Genomic DNA, 25,227 nt, shown 5'->3' with positions numbered 1-25,227 from the left:
TATGTCCTCTCCTTGGATCTTATGCTAGCCCTAATTTCCCTTGTTAGCCACAGTCGAGTCACCTTTTTTGTTTTATTTTTATGCCAAACTGGGATGAACAAATTCTGTAGTTCATCCATGCGGTTTTTGAATGTTTGCCATTGCCTATCCACCGTCAACCCTTTGAGTGACATTCCACAATCAATCCTACCCAATTCGCGCCTCATACCATCGTAGTTTCCTTTATTTAAATTCAGAACCCTAGTCTCTGAGTCAACTACTTCACTCTCCATCTTAATGAAGAATTCTATCATATTATGATCGCTCTGACCCAAGGGGCCTCGTACAACAAGATTGCTAATTAATCCTGTCTCATTACATAATACCCAGTCTAAGATGGCCTGATCCCCAGTTGGTTCCTCGACATATTGGTCCAGGAAACCATCCCGTAAACCCTCCAGGAATTCCTCCTCCATAGTATTGTTACTAATTTGGTTAGCCCAATCTATATGTAGATTAAAGTCACCCATGATAACTGCTGTGCCCTTATTGCATGCTTCTCTAATTTCCCTTTTAATGTCATCCCCAACCTCCGCATTACTGTTTGGAGGTCTATATACAACTCCCACTAACGTTTTCTGCCCCTTGGTATTTCAGTTCTACCCATACAGATTCCACATCATCACAGCCAATATCCTTCCTTACAATTGTGTTAATCCCCTCTTTAACCAGCAATGCTACCCCACCTCCTTTTCCTTTTTGCCTATCTTTCCTGAATATTGAATACCCCTGGATGTTGAGTTCCCAGCCTCGGCCACCCTGGAGCCAGGTTTCCGTAATCCCAATCAAATCATATTTGTTTACCTCTAGATCAGTGTATTTTCTAAATGGTGAGGTTAGCAACTGTGAAGGAGCAGCGAGATTTAGGGGTCCATTTTAGAAATCACCAAAATCTAGTGGACAGGTACAAAATATAATTGAAATCATCTTCATCTCAAGGGGGCTGGAATACAAAGGGGTGGAAGTTATACTAAATTGTATAAAGCTCTGGTTAGACCCCACTTCGAGTACTACATTCAGTTCTGGGCACCTCAGGAACGAATTATTGGCCTTGGGGGTGGAGTACAGCAGAGATTCACCAGAAAGATAAAAGGGTTAAATTATGAGGACAGGTTGCATAGACCAGGCTTGTATTCCCTTCAGTATAGAAGATTAAGAGGTGATCTAATTGAGGTAGTTAAGACGATTAAAGGATTTGATTGGGTAGATAGAGAAAAACTATTTCCTCTGATGGGGAAATCCAGAACAAGGGGGCATAACCTTAAAATGAGAGCTAGGCCGTTCAGGGTGAGGTCAGGAAGCACTTCTTCACACAAAGGGTAGTGGAAATCTGGAACATTCTCCCTCAAAAAGCTGAATAGTCTAGGTCAACAGAAAAATTCAAAACGGAGAGATAAATTTTTGTTAGGTAAAGGTATTAAGAGATATGGAACAAAGACGGATAAACGATACAGATCAGTCAGGATCTAATTGAATGACGCCACAGGCTTGAAGGGGTGAATGGCTTACTCCTGTTCCTATGGTCTGTGTGTGCATTCTTCATCACATAGACCCATGAGGGGCTGAGAAGTCTTCCACTCTTTCCCTCCTCAGACCAATCTGTGTGGGCAGGCCTCCCCTCTCTCCCAGCCCTTCACAGGTCTGCAAGCGAGGTCCTCCCTCCTCCTCCTCATGGTTTTATATGTGCAATACCTAGATATCCCAGCCCATTAGCAACCTCTGTATACAATCCCAGATCTTCCCTTTGGTAATGAATCCTTGAAATCTATGGAATAACCAAAGTTACCATGTAAACAGCTCTGGCCAAGGCAATGCGTGCTTTCTGTCCACCACTGAGGGTCACTCCACTCTCACCAACGTCCGTCTGGTCACCATGCGGCAGAACCTGCACCCAAATAAAAGTCAGAATGGAAGTTCTGGATCATTGTAATTCATGTCTTTAAATACAGCCAGCATTTGAGGATTAAATTTAATGCGAGCATAATGGAATGTTTAGGAACAGGAATAGACCATTATGCCCAGGAAGCCAGACCTTTTTCTGACTGATCTCAATCCACCTAGCACTTAATTACTTTGCTCCAGAAATCCATGTAGTACACTCTTACAAATGTGTGGATTTGTGCTTGTACCAGTTTGCTTTAAATTGCTAAGCAGCAGAATTTTCAGTATACTGAATTAGCTGATAGTTTATCTGTTGTGAATGTCGAGGAACCTGGCAAGGTTGTAACTTGACGGTTTTTGAAGTATAATATCAGTAAACATTATCTGTTTGAAGTGCAATATTATGAAACATTACCGGTTTGCCTGGTACCCACTTACAAGCATCCAAAAGCAATCTTAGGGAGACAGGGACGAATTTCCCAGAGTTTATCTGATTTTTTGGCTATTGTAGGAGTTAGTATTGCTGGTGATTAAGGAGAATGACGCACAAGATTGCATTGTTTAATGGATATAGTAAGCACTGATGGACCGGATAGTCTCTCCTCAACATTCTTTTTCTATGTCTTTATGTGATCTCAAGATTGATATAGATGAGAAAGGAGCGTTTCTGGATTTACTCCTTCGATGCTGTTTATAATATTATACACTTCGAAAAGGTCGCTTTTCAATGTTAATGAACTGGTATGAAACAGAAAAAAACTCTTCAAAGCTGGGTTGTTTTTCAATTCAGCAAGTCAGATGAAGGATTCCATAACGAGGCTCACATTATGTACATCTTGATTGAATTACAATGGACACTGATACAGGAAGGGACTGATTAGTTGCAGTTACATTTTTGGGGGGGCAGGGGCGGAGGGGGGTCCATGCTTGTTCCTGATAACGAGGATTTTCCAGTGGTTCTAGACCCATCTTTGGTTTCTTTACTTGTCCCATTACCATCTCCCTTTGCTTTGTGCAACCATACCTTTTGTCATTTAATCACTCCTGCCTTCCACCCAATCACAGGCCTTCCCTTTTGTTCTTTCCTCCCCTCCCCCCTTTCCTTGCCTCTGTATTTGCTGAAAATCGGTTACATCTCTAACTTTTTCCAGTTCTGACGAAAGGTCATCGACCTGAAACGTTAACTCTGTTTCTCTCTCCACAAATGCTGCCTGACCTGCTGAGTATTTCCAGCATTCTCTGTTTTTATTTTCCACTGGGTGCTGACATTCACATTGTAGCCCTCCGTGATATTTTTTAATGCAGATTTAGGCAGGGAGCGTTTCAGTAAATAGCAATAAAATCACCCTAATTCCATCAGTGACAAGCCTGGATCATTAAATTTTAAATCATTCTTTGCATTGTACATTGCATATATAAATTATGGATTCCGTACATTAAGATCCTCTGAGAGTGCGCATGCCTCGATCACCTCTTGGTAGCGCTTAGCATCAAATTCATTTCCAAAAAGTATGTTCTCCCGGACAGTAGTAAACTGAATCCAGGGCTCTTGAGTTGCGAGGCCAAAGCCTTCCTCTTGCACTGAGACATACACTTCTCCGTCAAGCCTACAGGAAGCAAGAGAAGAGAAAAACAAATGCATTCACTACTGAAACATAAATCCATTCTACTGCTCCAAAAAATCCCCTGGAACATGTAAACCTGACAGAAAAAACTTACAGTTTGAACTGGAAACATCCAACAATAAAATTTCCCTCAAAGACTCAGTCAAAATCAGCCTAACAGAAAGGAAGATCCAAGATTGAATTATTAGCCAGGGCAGCAGTGGGGGAAAACAATTGGCTTCAGCTGCCAATCTGGGAAGAGGGAGGTTTTTTCACACACCAATTGCTACCTCCATGTTTGGATATGAAGTAAGGGCAGGATTGGGCTTGGTTGTGATGCACCTTATGGTTGAATAACCTGACAACATCGCCTGTCTAGGCTCACATTTAAAGAATGGATCCTGCGGTGAGATGCCAGTGTGTGCCCGGTACCCATGAAACTGTACCCCGTAAAAATCAGCACCTAATGGAGGGAAGGGAGGGGGAGAAAAGTGATTAAGAAAATAAACATTTTTGTAATGGTTTAGCCTGTTTGAGAACGTCCACAACACCAACTGTGTTCATTCCATTCTAGGGATGAGTCCTTAATGTGAAACCTTTTGCAAAGAATGCTCAATATACAACGTACGTTTTTTTCTCCTTTTCTATGCCATTGCCCACTCAAGCCGATGGGCATGCATAAATGCTCCCGGCCCATGCCAGGTGCCGCTGTAAGCTCTGCCGCTGGGAGACTACATTCAAATAGGCCCAGGGCTCCATCCCCTCCCCTCCACCCAAACATGTAGTCCCTCCATGGTGCCTGATGAGGAAGCCATTTATTTGTAAAGGATTCATCTTAACCACATATTCACCAGGCAAACATAAATCCATTCTGCTGCTCCAAAAATCTCTTGCATGTTATCCTAACATAGATGCTGCAGTAACATGTTATCCTAACATAGATGCTGTAGTAACATGTTATCCTAACATAGATGCGTAGTAACATGTTATCCTAACATAGATGCTGCAGTAACATGTTATCCTAACATAGATGCTGTAGTAACATGTTATCCTAACATAGATGCTGTAGTAACATGTTATCCTAACATAGATGCTGTAGTAACATGTTATCCTAACATAGATGCTGTAGTAACATGTTATCCTAACATAGATGCTGCAGTAACAACAGAAAATGCTGGAAAAACTCAGCAGGCCAGGCAACATCCGTGGAGAGAAATTAGAGTCAATGTTTTGGGTCAAAACCCTTTATCAAGACTAAAGAGGCACAGGGAATGAAATAGATTAAGAGGCCAGCCTGGGAGAGAACAAAAGAGAAGAGACATTAAGAGGTATTCAAAACGAGATGAGATGGTGATAGGACTAGTGGAGACAAAAGACAGCTCTAGATTAGGTGTGAAATGCGCTGGCAGAATGGGAGACAGCTGCCATGTGGGAGAGAGAAAAAGAGAGGACGGTGGGGGGGGGGGGGGGTGGAAACCAAAACAAAGGTGTGGATAAAAAATATAAGTAAAAATGTAATAGGGGCCGAGGTTATGATCTGAAATTGTTCAACTCGATATTGAGTCCGGAAGGCTGCAGAGTGCCTAATCGGAAGAGGAGGTGCTGTTCCTCGAGTTTACGTTGAGCTTCCGTGGAACAATGCAAGACCTCTTGTATTGTTCCATGGAAGCTCAACGTAAACTCGAGGAACAGCACCTCATCTTCCGATTAGGCACTTTACAGACTTCCGGACTCAATATCGAGTTCAACAATTTCAGATCATAACCTCGGCCCCTATTACATTTTTACTTATATTTTTTATCCACACCTTTGTTTTGGTTTCCCCCCCACCTTTCCTTTTTTTTTTCTCTCTCCCACATGGCAGCTGTCTCCCATTCTGCCAGCGCATTTCACACCTAATCTAGAGCTGTCTTTTGTCTCCACTAGTCCTAGCACCATCTCGTCTCGTTTTTAATACCTCAATGTCTCTTCTCTTTTGTTCTCTCCCAGCCCGGCCTCTTAATCTATTTCATTCCCTGTGCCTCTTTAGTCTTGATAAAGGGTTTTGACCTGAAACATTGACTCTAATTTCTCTCCACGGATGTTGCCTGGCCTGCTGAGTTTTTCCAGCATTTTCTGTTGTTATTTTGGATTTCCAGCATCTGCAGTATTTTGCTATCGTAATAGATGCTGTAGTTTTGAGCCACAAAGATTCCTACAGTTCCCAGGACCTCTGGTTCTGTGCATCTGGTTGGATATATTGATCCTAAATGCACAAGTCCTCAGATTAAAATGTTACAGGGTATCATTAGCAATTACAACTATATCACTAACTCTTCAGTGACTGAATTTCCTGTATCATAACCTCCCCACCCCCTCCAGTGGGGCTCCACACTGCGGTCGTTTACCTCCACAAACATCCCCAGACCCTCTCTGAGCTGCCTACATTAAAAGCTTAGCTATGATGAAAGACTGGATAGGCTGGGTCTGTTTTACATAGAAGATGAAGATAGGAGCAGGAGTAGGCCATTCGGCCCTTCGTGCCTGCTCCGCCATTCGATGAGATCATGGCTGATCCTTTAATTCAGTATCCCGTCCCCGCCTTCTCTCCGTAACCCTTAACCCCTTTTGCCCGTAGAAATATATCTAATTCCCTCTTAAATATATTTAATGAGCTGGCGTACACTGCCCTCTGTGGCAATGAGTTCCACAGGTTCACCACTCTCTGAGTGAAGAAATTCCCCCTCATCTCTGTCCTAAATGGTTTAGCCCTTATCCTTAAATTATGTCCTCTAGTTCTGTTCTCACCCGCCAAGGGAAACATTCCTTCTGCATCCAGTCTGTCTAGACCTGTCAGAATTTTATACACTTCTATGAGGTCCCCTCTCAATCTTCTAAACTCCAGTGTGTACATCCCTAAACTACATAGTCTCTCCTCATAGGTCATTCCCGCCATTCCTGGTATCAGCCTGGTGAATCGCCGCTGCACCCCCTCCATGGCAAGAACATCCTTCCTCAGATGAGGCGACCAAAACTGTACACAGTACTCGAGGTGTGGTCTCACCAGTGCCCTGTACAGCTGCAGCAAGGTATCCCTGTTCCTGTATTCTAACCCTTTTGCTATGAAGGCCAGCATACCGTTTGCCTTCTTGACCGCCTGTTGCACCTGCATGCTCGCCTTCAGTGACTGGTGTACAAGAACACCCAGGTCTCTCTGTACTTCCCCCTCTCCCAATCTATTGCCATTTAAATAATAATTTGCCCTCCCGTTCCTGCACCCAAGGTGGATAACTTCGCACTTGTCCACATTATAGTGCATCTGCCATTTATCCGCCCAATCGCCCAGTCTGTCCAAATCGCTCTGGAGCTTCCTGGTCTCTTCCTCTGAGCCCACCCCCCCTCCTAGTTTAGTGTCGTCTGCAAATTTGGAAATGCTGCATCCGACTCCCTGATCCAGGTCATTAATGTAAATTGTGAACAGCTGGGGGCCCAGGACAGATCCCTGTGGTACCCCACTTGTTACTGCCTGCCATTCAGAAAATGAGCCGTTTATTCCAACTCTCTGTTTTCTATCTGACAGCCAGTTCCCTATCCACGCCAAAACTTTCCCCTTTATCCCATGAGCCTCAATTTTCCATGCTAATCTTTTATGTGGGACCTTATCGAAGGCCTTTTGGAAGTCCAGGTACACCACATCTACTGGCTCTCCCCCATCTATTCTACCAGTTACTCCCTCAAAAAATTCCAATAGATTAGTCAAGCACGATTTACCCTTTGTAAATCCATGTTGACTCTGTCCTATCCTGTCCCCATTTGCTAAGTGCTCCGCTATTTCATCCTTAATGATGGACTCCAGCATTTTGCCCACAACTGATGTAAGGCTTACAGGTCTGTAATTACCTGCTTTTTCCCTACCCCCCTTTTTGAATAGTGGGGTAACGTTAGCTACCCTCCAATCCATCGGCACTGTTCCCGAGTCTAATGAATTCTGAAAAATCATCCTTAGTGCATCCGCTATCTCTAGGGCCACCTCCTTCAGTACCCTAGGATGCATGTTATCAGGCCCTGGGGATTTGTCCACCTTCAATCCCTTTAGCTTCCTTAACACCATATCCTTAGAGATATTGATTTGCGTCAGTTCCTCCTTTGCCAATGTCCCTATTTTTCCCGATATCCCAGGGAGGTTTTTTGCGTCTTCCTTCGTAAAGACTGACCCAAAGTATGCATTTAGTTGATCTGCCATTTCCTTATTTCCCATTATATATTCCCCCGTATCTGACTGCAATGGACCAACTTTGGTTTTCACCAGTCTTTTCCTTTTGATATACTTATAAAAGCTTTTGGAGTTAGTTTTTATATTTTCCGCCAGCTTGTTTTCGTAAGCTATTTTGCCCCTCTTGATTATGCCCTTTGCCCTCCTTTGCTCTATCTTAAACTGTTCCCAATCTTCCGCTCTGGCGCTTTTTTTGGCTATTTTATACGCCCTATCTTTGGATTTTATGCTGTCTCTAATTTCCCCTGTTATCCACGGTTGAGTCACCTTTTTAGATTTCCTTTTATGCCAGATTGGTATAAACAATTTTTGCAATTTTGTCATTCTATCTTTAAATGTTTGCCATTGTTTATCTACCTCCAGTCCTCCCAGGAACGTTGTCCAATCAGACCTACTCAGTTCCCGTCTCATGGCATCATAATTCCCCTTGTTTAAATTCAGGACCTTAGTCTCTGAGTCAATTTCTTCGCTCTCCATTTCGAGTGAGAAATCGATCATGTTATGATCGCTCTGACCCAAGGGTCCCCGTACAACAAGATTACTGATTAGTCCCTTCTCATTGCACAGTACCCAGTCCAATATAGCCTGTTCCCGAGTTGGTTCCTCGACATATTGATCCAGATAACCATCCCTCAAACACTCAAGGAATTCCTCCTCCTCATTATTTTTACTGATTAGGCTAGTCCAATCTATATGTAAGTTAAAGTCACCTATGATGACAGCTGTGCTCTTATTGCACGCTTCTCTAATTTCCCTCGTGATGCCCTCCCTAACCTCTATTTTACTATTTGGAGGCCTATATACCACTCCTATTAATGTTTTTCGCCCCTCGCTATTTCTTAGCTCCACCCATATAGATTCTGTATTAACTGAGTTAATATCCTTCCTTTCAATTGCATTTATCCCCTCTTTTACTGGAACAGAGGAGGCTGGGGGGAAGCCTTATTGAGGTGTATAAAATTATGAGGGGCCTAGATAAAGTGGATAGAAAGGACCTATTTCCCTTAGCAGAGGGGTCAAAAACCAGGGGGCACAGATTTAAAGTAATTGGTGGAAGGTTTAGAGGGGATTTGAGGGGAAATTTCTTCACCCAGAGGGTTGTGGGGGTCTGGAACTCACTGTCTGAAAGGGTGGTAGAGGCAGGAACCCTAACCACATTAAAAAGTACTTGGATGTGCACTTGGGATGCTCTAACCTGCAGGGCTACAGACCAAGAGCTGGGAAGTGGGATTAGGCTGGATAGCTCTTTGTTGGCCGGCGCGGACACGATGGGCCGAAATGTCCTCCTTCCGTGCTGTAACTTTCTATGAAAAGAAATTCTTGTGACCTCCCTCAGTAACTCACCCCCAAGGCACCCCAAGCCATGCACCAACTACTGCCAAGAGATAGGGCAGGCATCGACCTATCAACTCTACATCAGCACAACTCTCAGTTAGTGTGGACAAGCAGTATGGGGCTGATGGTGGTAGGGCAGTAACTCTCCTTCTCCCATCTGAGAAGGAGCTGTAGTGCCACTCATTATTCTCCACAGTAATATGACCAAGATCAGGAACTGAACCAAGGTCAAAAGAAGGAACCTTCCCTGACCAACCCACATCTCTTTCTCAGCTGAGATTAGCGGGAACACGCTGTTCAATAACTCGCTAACCTAAACTCTTATCTAAAAAGATGAGGAGTCAAGAACAAGGGGTCAGAGATGCATAGAACAGAGGGCAGGAGAAATTGACAGAGGGATCAGGCTGTGGAATTCACTTCCGGAGTTAGTGATTGAGGCAGAAACTATGTCAACACTCAAGGTTAGACTGGAAAGAAGGATGGAAAAAAAGAGGTTGAAGGAATACGGGAACAGGCTGGGTAAATGCGCTTGCGTGAAGGTAAAAGCCGACACGGTTGGGCCGAATGGCCTGTTGTAATTTCTATGTATTTCTAAATTACCTGTTGAGCTCCCCCATTATCGCTGCTAACAGGGAGCTCTTGCCACAGCCGACCTTTCCAACAACTCCTATCAGCTCCCCCTGCAGATAGATTGAAGCAGAATCTGTCAGTATGATGACTGAATCCATTTAACATCATCTCAGGTCAAAAGAGAAAGAGCTGCGCGGAAGGCCCAGTTGGTAAAGTTAGTGTCAGAATCATACAGACCAAAAAAATCAAAGCGTCAGTTCCTACTCTATGCGGAGATGGCAGCAGAACACTACAATAAGCAAAGGAAAGGGGGAAAATATCAGTAAGGTTTTCCTACTGGTAAGTGTGGTGTTCTCTACAGTGGAACAGCCCGTCAACACTCACTGTCTATGAATGAAAAATGGCCAACTGCAAGGAGGTACCAAAGGATGTCAGCACCCAAGGAGAGAAGAGGAAAATAGAAGGACCTCCATCAATACTGCTCAACAGCTGGATGGTAGCAAATAAATTGAAAATACTTAAAATCTATCCACTGATATATATAAAATTTGGTATCTCTCCATTGAAAACTCCTATGTAAACCAGCTCTTGTGGGAAATATTGGGCCAGAACTTTGGGTCCCCACGGGTGAGTACGCACTGGGTATTCATGCGTAGGCCCAACGAAAGTGCTGGTTTTGTGCATGGCGTGGGAAACCGGAACTTCTGTTCCCTTAAAGGAAGGGGTTCGCAGGTCGAACGCGTGCGCCGGAGAGGCAGCGCATACGCCTGGAACTTCTGTTTTTTTTGCAGCTTTCTCTGGGAGGGTAAGTCTCCAGGAGCTACACTTGTAAAAAGCAGTCGCAAGGCCTGCTTTTAACAAGGTAAATGGTGAATTGAGTTAAATTAAAACATTTTTTCCACAGGATTATTATTTTTAAATACTTTAAAGAAAGGTAAGTTTATTTTTAGTCCCGTTAGAAACTGTAATTAATGTTTTCAAAAATTTAAATTATTGTTTAAAATAGTTATTTCATGTAATTTATAGTTATTTTAAAAATATGATTTTTTAAAAAATTTATTTGAAGTTTTAGTGATGTTTTGGGGCTGAATTGTATTCATGGATTTGACAGCTCTTCCTGTCAAATCTATGAATACAGATTCCCTGCTACCATTGGCTCTCCATGGCCCACGTGATCCCAGGGGACAATTCGAACTAACTGCGCCCCTGGGATACGCATGCACTGCGCGCCGGCAGTTGGAGGAGGCCCAGGATCGGAATCCCACGCGGGCCCACAGCACAATGGTCGGCGCGCTAAGTTAAGTGCAGGTCGGAGGCTTGCACCTGTGGGAAGCCTCCGACCCGAATTTCTGGGCCATTGTGTCTACACCTTTTGCAATTACCTGTGATCCCTGTAGGTGGCAGTGTAATAGGAGTTTTAATGTCAGAGGCGTCACACCTAGCCTGTCACAGAACACCGCCAGTCACATAAATAACTTGTTTTAGAAAGAATCATAGAATCTTACAGCACAGAAGGCCATTCGGCCCGTCATGCCTGTGCCAATCCAAATCAAAAATAACCTTCTGTATGAAAATAGAATCGAATTTCCCCTCTACCTTCGGCAATTATTTCTGCTATCTCCACCCTTGCTTCCCTCAGCAACCTAGGATGCATCCCATCTGGACTGAGTGACTTAACTTTGAGTGATGCCAACCTATTTAGCACCTCCTTTCTATCTATTTTTATCCTATCCAATATCTCTATTCCCTCCTCCTCTACTGCGACATTAACGTCATCCTCTTCTTTTGTGAAGACAGATGCAAGTGCACATTCAGTACCTCAGTTATGCCCTCTGCCTCCACAAGATTTCCTTTTTTGTCCCTAACCAGCCCAACCATTCCCTCAACTATCCTTTTACTTTTTATATGTTTAAAAAAAGATTTCTGGGTTCTCTTTTATGTTACCCGCTAATCTTTTCTCATATTCTCTCTTTGCCCGTCTTGTATCTTTTTTCAATTTCCCCCTGCACTCTCTGTATTCTGCCTGGTTTTCTACTGTATTCTGTACCTGACATTTGTCATAATTCCTTTTTCTGTATTATTTTAATCTCTATTTCCTTTGTCACCCAGGGAGCTCTAGCTTTAGATGCCCCACCAATCCTCCTTGTGGGAATATGCTTGGCTTGTACCCAAACTATCTCCGTTTTATACCTTAATGCGAGAAGCATCAGGAACAAGGTAGATGAATTAGCTGTGGAAATAGAGGTTAATAATTATGATCTAATTGGGATTACGGAAACATGGTTGCAGGGTGAGCAGGGCTGGGAGCTTAACATACAGGGGTATTCAGTATTTAGGAAGGATCGACAAAAAAGAAAGGGAGGAGGGGTAGCATTGCTAGTAAAAGAGGGGATAAATGCAATTGAAAAGAAGGATATTAACTCAGTTAATACAGAATCTATATGGGTGGAGCTAAGAAATAGCGAGGGGCGAAAAACATTAATAGGAGTGGTATATAGGCCTCCAAATAGTAAAATAGAGGTTAGGGAGGGCATCACGAGGGAAATTAGAGAAGCGTGCAATAAGAGCACAGCTGTCATCATAGGTGACTTTAACTTACATATAGATTGGACTAGCCTAATCAGTAAAAATAATGAGGAGGAGGAATTCCTTGAGTGTTTAAGGGATGGTTATCTGGATCAATATGTCGAGGAACCAACTCGGGAACAGGCTATATTGGACTGGGTACTGTGCAATGAGAAGGGACTAATCAGTAATCTTGTTGTACGGGGACCCTTGGGTCAGAGCGATCATAACATGATCGATTTCTCACTCGAAATGGAGAGCGAAGAAATTGACTCAGAGACTAAGGTCCTGAATTTAAACAAGGGGAATTATGATGCCATGAGACGGGAACTGAGTAGGTCTGATTGGACAACGTTCCTGGGAGGACTGGAGGTAGATAAACAATGGCAAACATTTAAAGATAGAATGACAAAATTGCAAAAATTGTTTATACCAATCTGGCATAAAAGGAAATCTAAAAAGGTGACTCAACCGTGGATAACAGGGGAAATTAGAGACAGCATAAAATCCAAAGATAGGGCGTATAAAATAGCCAAAAAAAGTGCCAGAGCGGAAGATTGGGAACAGTTTAAGATAGAGCAAAGGAGGGCAAAGGGCATGATCAAGAGGGGCAAAATAGCTTACGAAAACAAGCTGGCGGAAAATATAAAAACTAACTCCAAAAGCTTTTATAAATATATCAAAAGGAAAAGACTGGTGAAAACCAAAGTTGGTCCATTGCAGTCAGATACGGGGGAATATATAATGGGAAATAAGGAAATGGCAGATCAACTAAATGCATACTTTGGGTCAGTCTTTACGAAGGAAGACACAAAAAACCTCCCTGGGATATCGGGAAAAATAGGGACATTGGCAAAGGAGGAACTGACGCAAATCAATATCTCTAAGGATATGGTGTTAAGGAAGCTAGGGGGATTGAAGGTGGACAAATCCCCAGGGCCTGATGACATGCATCCTAGGGTACTGAAGGAGGTGGCCCTAGAGATAGCGGATGCACTAAGGATGATTTTTCAGAATTCATTAGACTCGGGAACAGTGCCGATGGATTGGAGGGTAGCTAACGTTACCCCACTATTCAAAAAGGGGGGTAGGGAAAAAGCAGGTAATTACAGACCTGTAAGCCTTACATCAGTTGTGGGCAAAATGCTGGAGTCCATCATTAAGGATGAAATAGCGGAGCACTTAGCAAATGGGGACAGGATAGGACAGAGTCAACATGGATTTACAAAGGGTAAATCGTGCTTGACTAATCTATTGGAATTTTTTGAGGGAGTAACTGGTAGAATAGATGGGGGAGAGCCAGTAGATGTGGTGTACCTGGACTTCCAAAAGGCCTTCGATAAGGTCCCACATAAAAGATTAGCATGGAAAATTGAGGCTCATGGGATAAAGGGGAAAGTTTTGGCGTGGATAGGGAACTGGCTGTCAGATAGAAAACAGAGAGTTGGAATAAACGGCTCATTTTCTGAATGGCAGGCAGTAACAAGTGGGGTACCACAGGGATCTGTCCTGGGCCCCCAGCTGTTCACAATTTACATTAATGACCTGGATCAGGGAGTCGGATGCAGCATTTCCAAATTTGCAGACGACACTAAACTAGGAGGGGGGGTGGGCTCAGAGGAAGAGACCAGGAAGCTCCAGAGCGATTTGGACAGACTGGGCGATTGGGCGGATAAATGGCAGATGCACTATAATGTGGACAAGTGCGAAGTTATCCACCTTGGGTGCAGGAACGGGAGGGCAAATTATTATTTAAATGGCAATAGATTGGGAGAGGGGGAAGTACAGAGAGACCTGGGTGTTCTTGTACACCAGTCACTGAAGGCGAGCATGCAGGTGCAACAGGCGGTCAAGAAGGCAAACGGTATGCTGGCCTTCATAGCAAAAGGGTTAGAATACAGGAACAGGGATACCTTGCTGCAGCTGTACAGGGCACTGGTGAGACCACACCTCGAGTACTGTGTACAGTTTTGGTCGCCTCATCTGAGGAAGGATGTTCTTGCCATGGAGGGGGTGCAGCGGCGATTCACCAGGCTGATACCAGGAATGGCGGGAATGACCTATGAGGAGAGACTATGTAGTTTAGGGATGTACACACTGGAGTTTAGAAGATTGAGAGGGGACCTCATAGAAGTGTATAAAATTCTGACAGGTCTAGACAGACTGGATGCAGAAGGAATGTTTCCCTTGGCGGGTGAGAACAGAACTAGAGGACATAATTTAAGGATAAGGGCTAAACCATTTAGGACAGAGATGAGGGGGAATTTCTTCACTCAGAGAGTGGTGAACCTGTGGAACTCATTGCCACAGAGGGCAGTGTACGCCAGCTCATTAAATATATTTAAGAGGGAATTAGATATATTTCTACGGGCAAAAGGGGTTAAGGGTTACGGAGAGAAGGCGGGGACGGGATACTGAATTAAAGGATCAGCCATGATCTCATCGAATGGCGGAGCAGGCACGAAGGGCCGAATGGCCTACTCCTGCTCCTATCTTCTATGTATCTATGTATCTATGAAGGCCAGACATTGCTCATTTACTGTTTTCTTGCCCAATCTTCATTTCCAGTCCACCTGTGTGAGATCCCTTCTCAAATCACAAATTAGCTCTCTTCCAGTTGGGTATTTTCACCTTTGATTTTTCTTCTTTTCCGTAACTGCTTTAAACTTAATTCTATAATGATCACTATTGCCCAGATGTTCTCCCACTGAAACACGGGATTGGGAGTAATATAGAAACATAGAAGATAGGAGCAGGAGTAGGCCATTCGGCCCCTCGAGCCTGCTCCGCCATTCCATGCGATCATGGCTGATCATCCAAATTCAGTACCCGGTCCCTGCTTTCTCCCCATATCCCTTGATCCCTTTAGCCTCAAGAAATATATCCAACTCCTTCTTGAATATATTTAATGAATTGGCCTCTACTGCCTTCTGTGGTAGAGAATTCCATAGGTTCACCACTCTCTGGTTGAAGAAATTCCTCCTCATCTCTGTCCTAAATGGCTTACCCCTTATCCTTAGACTGTGACCACTGGTTCTGGACTCCCCGACCATCGGGAACATCCTTCCTGCATCTAGTCCTGTTAGAATTTTATAAGTTTCAATGAGATCCCCTCTCATTCTTCTAAACTCCAGCGAGTACAAGCCCAATCGACCCAATCTCTCCTCATAAGTCATTCCTGCCATCCCAGGTATCAGCCTGGTGAATCTTCACTGCACTCCTTCCATGGCAAGAACATCCTTCCTCAGATAAGGTGACCAAAACTGCACACAATACTCAAGGTGTGGTCTCACCAAGGCCCTGTACAACTGCAGCAAGACATCCTTGTTCCTGTACTCAAATCCTCTCGCTACGAAGGCCAACATACCATTTGCCTTCTTAACCGCCTGCTGCACCTGCATGCTTACCTTCAGCGACTGGTGCACAAGGACGCCCAGGTCTCGTTGCACTTCCCCTTCTCCCAATCTATTGCTATTCAGATAATAATCTGCCTTCTTGTTTTTGACACCAAAGTGGATAACCTCACATTTATCCACATTATACTGCATCTGCCATATCACCCAACCTGTCCAAATCATACTGGAGTTCCTCGGCATCCTCCTCACAGCACACACGCCCACCCAGCTTTGTCTCATCTGCAAACTTGGAGATATTACATCTAGTTCCCTCGTCCAGGTCATTAATATATATTGTGAATAGCTGGGGTCCAAGGACCGATCCCTGCGGTACCCCACTAGTCACTGCCTGCCACTCAGAAAAAGACCCGTTTATTCCAACTCTTTGCTTTCTGTCTGCCAACCAGTTCTCTATCCAAGTCAATACCTTGCCCCCAATCCCATGTGCCTTAACTTTACACGCTAATCTCTTATGCGGGACCTTATCGAAAGCCTTTTGAAAGTCCAAATACACCACATCCACTGTTGGAGGGACCTGGGTGTAATATACTAGCATGGATTGCGGATTGGTTAACCGACAGAAAACAGAGAGTAGGAATAAACAGGCCATTTTCGGGTTGGCAAGCTGTAACTAGTGGGGTACTGCAAGGACTTGGGCCTCAGCTATTCACAATCTACATCAATAATTTGGATGAAGGGACCAAATGTAATATATCCAAGTTTGCTGATGATACAAAGCTAGCTGGGAATGTAAGTTGTGAGGAGGATACAAAGAGGCTTCAAGAGGATATAGACAGGCTAAGTGAGTGGGCAAGAACATGGCAAATGGAATATAATGTGGAGAAATGTGAAGTTATCCACTTTGGTAGGAAATATAGAAAAGCAAAGTATTTTTTAAATGGAGAAGATTGGGAAATGTTGGTGTTCAGAGGGACCTGGATGTCCTTGTATACAAATCATTGAAAGTTAACATGCAGGTACAGCAAGCAATTAAGAAAGCAAATGGTATGTTGGCCTTTATGTTTTTTAATTTGTTTATGGGATGTGGCGTCGCTGGCAAGGCCAGCATTTATTGCCCATCCCTAATTGCCCTCGAGAAGATGGTGGTGAGCCGCCTTCTTGAACCGCTACAGTCCATGTGGTGAAGGTACTCCCACAGTGCTGTCAGGGAGGGAGTTCCAGGATTTTGACCCAGCGACGATGAAGGATCGGCAATATACTTCTAAGTCAGGATGGTGGGTGACTGGAGGGGAACTTGGAGGTGGTGGTGTTCCCATGCGCCTGCTGCCCTTGTCCATCTAGGTGGTAGAGGTCACAGGTTTGGTGGCCAGAGCGGGAGAAGCAGGCCACCACACGTGGAGCTGGCAACAGTGAGGAGGAGGCCGCGGTGAAGAGGAGGACGGAGCGGCTGACGGACATCTTGCTCCCACTGCCACGGGAAGCCATTGTATTGACTCTGAACTCGGCGCTGTATGTATAGCTGACGCGTCCCTACGGGGAACAAGCATTCCATTGTACTTGTTACATATGGCAAATAAATCTAATCTGAATCTGCTGCCGAAGAAGCCTTGGTGAGTTGCTGCAGTGCATCTTGTAGATGGTACACACTGCAGCCAAGGTATGCCGGTGGTGGAGGGAGTGAATGTTTAAGGTGGTGGATGGGGTGCCAATCAAGTGGGCTGCTTTGTCCTGGATGGTGTCGAGCTTCGAGTGTTGTTGGAGCTGCACTCATCCAGGCAAGTGGAGAGTATTCCATCACACTCCTTACTTGTGCCTTGTAGATGGCAGAAAGGCTTTGGGGAGTCAGGAGGTGAGACACTCGTCGCAGAATACCTAGCCTCTGACCTGCTCTTGTTGCCACGGTATTTATGTGGCTGTTCCAGTTAAGTTTCTGGTCAATGGTGATCTCCAGGATGTTGATGGTGGGGGATTCGGTGATGGTAATGCCGTTGAATGTCATAGGGCGGTGGTTAGACTCTCTTGTTGAAGATAGTCATTGTCTGGCACTTCTGTGAGGCGAATGTTACCTGCCACTTATCAGCCCAAGCCTGAACGTCGTCCAGGTCTTGTTGCATGCGGGCATGGACTGCTTCATTATCTGAGGAGTTGTGAATGGCACTGAACACTGTGCAGTCATCAGCGAATATCCTCCTTTCTGACCTTATGTTGCAAGAGGATTTGAGTATATGAGTAAAGAGGTCTTGCTGCAATTATATAGGGCCCTGGTGAGACCACACCTGTCGTATTGTGTACAGTTTTGGTCTCCTTACGTAAGGAAGGATGTACTTGCTATAGAGGGATTGCAACGAAGGTTCAACCAGACTGAATCCTGGGATGGGGGGATTGTCCTATGAGGAGAGATTGAGTAGACTAGGCCTATATTCTCTAGAGTTTCGAAGAATGAGAGGTGATCTCATTGAAACATACAAAATTCTTACAGGGCTTAACAGGGTAGATGCAGGGAGGATGTTTCCCCTGGCTGGGGAGTCTAGAAGCAGGGGTCACAATCTCAGAATAAAGGGGTCGGCCATTTAGGACTGAGATGAGGAGAAATATCTTCACTCAGAGGGTTGTGAATCTTTGGAATTTTCTACCCGAGGGCTGTGGAGGCTCAGTCATTGAGTATATTCAAGTCAGAGATCAATAGATTTTTGGATATTAAGGCTATCAAGGGATATGTCAATAGTGCAGGAAAGTGGAGCTGAGGTAGAAGATCCACCATGATCTTATTGAATGGTGGAGCAGGCTTGAGAGGCCGAATGGCCTACTCCTGCTCCTATTTCTTATGTTCTTTTAACACACCCCGATTGCCTCACTTCATTCCCCAGAACTAGATCCATTACTGCTTCCTTTCTTGTTGGGCTAGAAAGTTCTCCTGTACACATTTATGAATTCTTCATGCTCCTTGCCCTTTTCACTGTTGTTTCCCCAGTCTATATTAAACTCCAGTAGCCTCAACGCATTACTGCTAAAGCCCCTCAATGCCAGCAAAGTACAGGACTGTCCCCACCAAGTGCAGCTGAACCCCATTCCACCTCAACAGTACTGCTAAATACCAAATTTAGAGCCTCAGCTGGGCATCTTGCATTTCATTTTGCTGTGTACTCTTAGCTTTAAAAATGATAAAGGGAGAAAAATTAAATACATAGGTAAAGAATACAAAATAAAAAAGCCAAACAGTTTTCACAGAATAATGGAAAGAGCATGGAATTCAATCCACAAAGCATCAGTTCAAAATCTCAGAATACCATTTACTAAAAATGGAATTTGACTTATTCAGTGACTGTAAATCAGTGGTCTATTATTCCTAAATGACAGAAACACACCTATTATGGTTATAAAACAATAAATCCTCTGTCTCTGTCAGCGATGCCATGGGAATCTACTAGTAATATATTTAAAAGTCTTGTATCTTGTATACACTTCCTGCAACAGTGAAAGTGTCACACTTACTTCCTCCATCGTTTCCTCGGACACTTTCCCATTTATGACAATACCCCTTTTCTTATTAAACAGTGTACGCTCGGACTTATGGTGAGCAATGCCAAGGGAGACCCACCAGAATGTTAGAAGATGGGCTGTTATTTATAAATGTAATCCTCAAATCAATAAGGTTCTAATACATTGAAAATTAGGTGTCACAGATTTAATAATTGTACAGTACGTGCAATAGTACTCAACCCTACACTTTGGTACTTACAATTGAACCTGTTGGTTTAGTTGAGGAATTCAAACGTGTTAGTTCTTTACCAATCCAAATACTCATTAGTCAGTTTTTATACATTTCTCTTACTCCCTCTACGTGACAATCCACACCGTTTTGCATTACATAATTATAAGTGTTAAAATACAATACCACAAAAGGAGAATTTAATTGCCTTATTCCTCACCAATAACTTTAGCTTTCCTTGCTTAACTAGCTCTTTTTTCTGTTGAGCTAACAAGTTTAACTGCCTGACTTTATGTTACCTTAGTTTCATTCTTGTTCCATAGAATTGCCATTCTACCAAGTGAAACCTTTAATTATAAGTCTGCTTTTTGTTTCTGTATCATTCAAACCAATTAAAAAGGATGATGTATGCCCAGAGGTTTTCCTTTGCAACTAACTGTTTTCCCATACTGTAATCAAATGATTCAATCGCAGTCTTTAATTAAACCCTGAAAGTGACCACTGCTGCAGGGCCAGTCCCCGTCCAATAGCCCAGTGGTACTTTAGATTGACTTAAACTTCCTTGCTTAACAGGCAAAGGTTAAAGGTGAACATTACTACAATATAAAAAGAGAGAAATCAATCGTGTAACATTAGCAGACTTCAGGACAATATGATTAACCCTTTCCTTATAAGTATATGAAAAATATAACTTCTAATTTTAGCAGTGAGCTTACCTGCTTCATCATTAGATTCAGGTTCAAGAGCTCCAGGCTGCCTTCATGCCTGGTATCATTTTCATCATTACTGGGGTCACGAGAAGTTTCACTGGGTATCCAAGAGAAGGAAGCATCATGCAGCTCAACTGCTGAGTCAGGGTTGTCAGGTTCGCCTACACAAGACACAAACTTGCACTGAGTGAGAGGCCTGCTCTATGACCGAGCCCTTCAAGGTTTTCTCAATGGAAACTAAATTTCAAACTCCTTACCAAGGACATTCATCAATGATTCAGGTTCTAAGTACCGTAAAACTATTCCAAAGGTCACTTGAAGGTAGCAGCTCCCATCAACAGTGGGACCAAGAGACAGAAGTGTGACATTACACTTAATCTTCAGGAGAATAATCCTGGATCACTCTGCCACTATCTCGCTTACTTTCTCTCTGATTCACCCAGTCAGCATTTATGATTACAAGAGATTTATAATTAAAGGCTTTAATTTTGTTCCTTCCTTCCCTGACTCAGAGAGGATTCTGACTTAGACAGCCCTTCTTCCCCAGCCCAGATGGTCCAGATCCTTCCTCCCAATCTCAGCCGGTTCAGTAGACAAATGTAAATTGCAGCATAGCAAGAAAAATAGGCAGCACACAAATTCCGCGAAAGGTGTTAAAATAGCTAAGGGAGACGTTGAAAGAAACCTGGAATCTTAGTAGATTCAACGTTCAACATATCCAACCAATGCAGGGCAGCAAACAACAAAGCCAATAGAATGTTGAACTACACATAGCCAAAACAGCTGAACACAAGTCAGGGGAAGTGGTGATCAAACTGCACAGTGCTCTGGTCAGACTGCATCTTCGGCACTGTGTCCAATTCTGGTCACCAAGGGAGACATTCAAGTACTGGAAGCACAGCAGAGAGGGGCCATTATCCCTCATGTCAGAGCTCTGAATTATGAGGAAAGACTGGAGTGACTTGGGCTTTTGAGTCTGAAAAGGATGCATCTGATATGACAGTAAACTGAGGGGAAAAGGTAAATCTGGAAAATTAGAGGTCAAGGGGACACAGATTTAAACTGGTAAAAGATAAATTTAACACTTATATCTAAAAGTTCTTTGTGACAGTGATCACACAGGAAATAGCCTTTCAAATATAGCTAGGAAGGCAAAAATCTTGAAATCATTTTATAACTAACTGGATGCTGCAATGGGGAACTTAGTAATTCTGGATATTTAAATTAAGATGGCCTTCCTCATCTGTAATTATCTTGTGATCTTGTGTGTTGACAGATTGAAGCACGATTTACCTTACTGACTTACCTGACATATAGTAGGTGCTGAGATCCTGGTCGGAGAGCTGCAGAAAGCGCTGGATCCGGTCCAAAGAGACCTTTGCTTGTAGAATCCCATTCAGGACCCAGGGGAAGTTATTCAGGGGTTGGATCAGCATTCCCACCAACGCCAGGGCTGTGAACACCTGCATAATGGGAACAGGAGAGAGAGAGAGTGGGAAAGAGAATGGGAAATGTAGGCACTGGAGGGACTGGAGTGCATCATCGACACCTGGAGCCAAATTTTAATTTAATTTGATAAGTTTCCTTTAAATTTGGTTTAATTTACAGTTAAATGTTGGTGCCCCTTTAAAAAGGAGGCAGCTGAAAACTCTTAGTCGATGACATCGTCATCCTAACAGTGGCAGAAGGTGGGTAGTGGTGTTCCACAAGGATCAGTGCTGGGACCACTGTTCACAATTTACATTAACGATTTAGACTTAGGAATCAAAAACACAATTTCTAAATTTGTGGATGACACCAAATTGGGGGGGATAGTCAATACTGAGGAGGACTGCAACAAATTACAGGAGGACATTAATAAACTTGCAGAGTGGGCAAATAATTGGCAAATGAAGTTCAACACAGATAGATAAATGTGAGGTATTACATTTTGGTAGGAAAAATAGGGAGATCGCTTATCACTTGGAGGGTGGGAGTCTGGGTGGGGCAGAGGAACAAAGGGATCTCGAAGTACAAATACACAACTCACTAAAAGTTGCAACACAGGTTAGCAAGGCCATAAAAAAGCAAACCAAGCACTAGGGTTTATTTCTAGAGAGATAGAATTGAAAAGTAGGGAAGTTATGCTAAACCTGTATCGAACCTTGGTTGGACCACACTTGGAGTACTGCGGACAGTTCTGATCGCCATGTTATAAAAAGGACACAGAGGCACTGGAGAGGGTGCAGAGAAGATTTACAAGGATGATACCAGAAATGTGAGGGTGTACATATCAGGAAAGGATGAACAGACTGGGTCTCTTTTCTCTTGAAAAAAGGCTGAAGGGTAACCCAATAGAGGTCTTTAAAATTATGAAAGGTTTTGATAAGAGTGAATAGAGAGAGACTGTTTCCACTTGTGGGGAAGAGCATAACTAGAGGCCATCAATATAAGATAGTCACCAAGAAATCCAATAGGGAATTCAGAAGAAACTTCTTAACCTAAAGAGTGGTGAGAATGTGGATCTCGCTACCACAGGGAGTGGTTGAGGCGAATAGTATAGATGCATTTAAGGGGAGGCTAGACAAGCATATGAGGGAGAAGGGAATAGAGGGTTATGCTGATAGATTTAGATGAGGAAAGACGGGAGGAGGCTCGAGTGGAGCATAAACGCCGGCATGGACTGGTTGGGCCAAGTGGCCTGTTTTTGTGCCATATATCTGTGATGAAATATGCCTTCATCAGACCTGCTTGTATTTTACCTGCTTGTATTGTGTGAACCACACCCTTTTGTTCCTATTGTGTGTATTGGCTACGCCCCTGTCTTTTGCCATATAAAGGTCTCAGGAGCTGTATGAGTCACTCACTACCAGATGAACCCGATGTGGGAAGACCTGCTATGCTGCTATGTTCTTAGTGATTAAAAGCCTTCAGTTGAATCCTTGTCTTTGAGTCGTTGATGGCATATCAATTTTAATCACTAAAACACCAAGATGGATCGACTCCTGAAACCAGAGCGCTTGGATCTGGACCCCCATGCCTCAGACGCAGCCACACAGTTCGGACACTGGTTCCAATGCTTCGAATTTTTCATTGCAAACTCATCCACTGCCATAGCCGCAGCCGAAACCGCTACCGGAGACATGAAACTGGGAATCCTACGAAACTGGGTGAGCCATCGGGTCTCCCCTCTCATCCAAGATGCCACCAGCTACGAGGAGGCCTGCACCATCCTGAAGGCCCACTACGCGCGGCCAATAAACGTGGTGTACGCCAGGCATCTTCTGACTACTCGCACGCAGCGGCATGGTGAGTCACTAGAGGACCTTATACTAAACCTAAAAGTACTGGGCAGAGACTGTAACTGTAAGGCCGTGTCTGCCATCGTGTACACGGAGGAGCTGATTCGAGACTCCCTTATTGCGGGCCTCAGTTCAAATTATATTTCGGCAGAAACTGTTTGAAAAGGAGGGACTGGACTTAAAACAGGCTATAGATATAGCGCGATCGCTGGATATGGCCCAGAGGAACTCTGAATCCTGTTCCCCAGGCCACGCGGCCCACTCTGCCTCGTGCGAGCCGCCATCTTGGAAGCCATCTTCACCTCCCAGGTCTCAGGCCAGCCCAGCACCATCGGAGCCCCAGCCTCCACCCAGGAGCCCCACTACTGCCGCGATGCATCGGGGCCCGAAATGCTACTTCTGCGGTCAGGACAAACACTCCAGGCATCTGCGCCCAGCGAAGGGCACCACCTGTTTTAAATGCGGGAAGAAAGGACATTTCAGCAAAGTCTGCAGAGGGAACCCCGCCTCCAACTCCACCACTGCCGCGTGCGCGCCGTGGGAGCGGCCATCTTGGAAGCCACCTTGTCCACCCTCATGGAGTCCACCATCTTGCCCCGACTACACGGACCTCCAGGACCCACTGGTGGCCTTGATCACAGTGGATCAATCCAGGCCACATCCGTTGTCTAAATCGATGATGGACATAGAGGTAAACGGGAACAAGGTTAAATGCTTGATTGACTGCGGGAGCACCGAAAGCTTTATTCATCCTAGCCTGGTAAAACGACTTTCTCTAACGATAGTCCCCACACAGGGCAAAATCGCCATGGCCGATAAGACTCATACCTCAAAAATTACAGGTTTCTGCGCGGTTATGTTGTCGGTAAAAGGCAATGATTACAGAGATTTTAAACTATTGATAATGCCAGATCTCTGTGTGAGCGTGATCTTGGGTCTGGACTTCCAGTGCCACCACCAAAGTATCACGCTTACCTACGGTGGGTCCCAGCCGCCCCTCACAGTGTGCGGTCTGGCTACCCTGAAGGTCAAGCTGCCCTCTCTGTTCGCCAACCTCGCACCCAACTGTCGACCCATAGCGACCAAGAGTAGGCGGTACAGCTGGGAGGATAGACGGTTCATTGCGTCGGAAGTAGAAAGACTCAAGCGGGAGGGTATCATCGAATGCAGTACCAGCCCGTGGCGCGCCCAGGTAGTAGTAGTTAAGGGTAGCGAAAAGAAGCGGATGGTGATAGATTATAGCCAGACGGTTAATCTATACACCCAGCTAGACGCCTACCCTCTGCCCCGCATAGCGGATATGGTTAACCAAATCACGCAATACCGGGTGTTTTCCACCATCGACCTAAAATCGGCATACCACCAGCTCCCCATTAGGCCGGAGGACCGTCCATACACCGCCTTCGAGGCGAACGGACGTCTCTACCACTTCCTCAGAGTCCCCTTTGGGGTAACGAACGGGGTCTCGGTCTTCCAGCGGGAGATGGACCGCATGGTCGATGAGAACCAGTTAACAGCCACCTACCCATACCTAGACAACGTCACCATCTGCGGCCACGACCAGCAAGACCACGACTCGAACCTCGCGAGATTTCTGAAAACCGCCCTCAGATTCAATCTCACCTACAACGAGGATAAGTGTGTCTTTAGCACCACGCGCCTCTGTATCCTGGGCTGCGTGGTGGAAAACGGGGAAATCGGTCCGGACCCCGACCGATTGCGCCCCTACGGGAGCTACCCCTACCAGACACTCCCAAGGCCCTGAAAAGGTGCCTGGGGTTCTTCTCCTATTACGCCCAATGGGTCCCCAATTATTCCGACAAGGCCCGTCCCCTCCTGAAATCAACGTCCTTCCCGCTCACAGCCGAGGCCCACGCCGCCTTCAACAGCATTAAACACGACATTGAGAAGGCTGCGCTGCGGGC

At 44.6% G+C, this 25,227-nt stretch overlaps 1 protein-coding gene across 1 annotated transcript in view; it reads right to left on the bottom strand.

The window, feature by feature from the left end:
• The window catches only part of abcc10 (ATP-binding cassette, sub-family C (CFTR/MRP), member 10), a 257,280-nt gene that overhangs the window by 101,629 nt on the left and 130,424 nt on the right, over nucleotides 1-25,227 (bottom strand). The window contains exons 7-11 of the mRNA XM_085998249.1: nucleotides 21,328-21,484; nucleotides 20,028-20,182; nucleotides 9,712-9,791; nucleotides 3,356-3,527; nucleotides 1,826-1,924 (exon numbers count right to left, since the gene is read on the bottom strand). Of these exons, the coding sequence (XP_085854375.1) occupies nucleotides 1,826-1,924; nucleotides 3,356-3,527; nucleotides 9,712-9,791; nucleotides 20,028-20,182; nucleotides 21,328-21,484 (663 nt within the window). The remainder of the gene's footprint in view (nucleotides 1-1,825; nucleotides 1,925-3,355; nucleotides 3,528-9,711; nucleotides 9,792-20,027; nucleotides 20,183-21,327; nucleotides 21,485-25,227) is intronic.

This window comes from Somniosus microcephalus, chromosome 9 (genome assembly GCF_052327205.1).
Source record: "Somniosus microcephalus isolate GS21.2 chromosome 9, FLI_Smic_1.0, whole genome shotgun sequence".
Lineage (NCBI taxonomy): Eukaryota > Metazoa > Chordata > Chondrichthyes > Squaliformes > Somniosidae > Somniosus > Somniosus microcephalus.
Note: the sequence above shows the minus strand (reverse complement) of the source record. Positions and strands in the feature narration are given on the sequence as shown.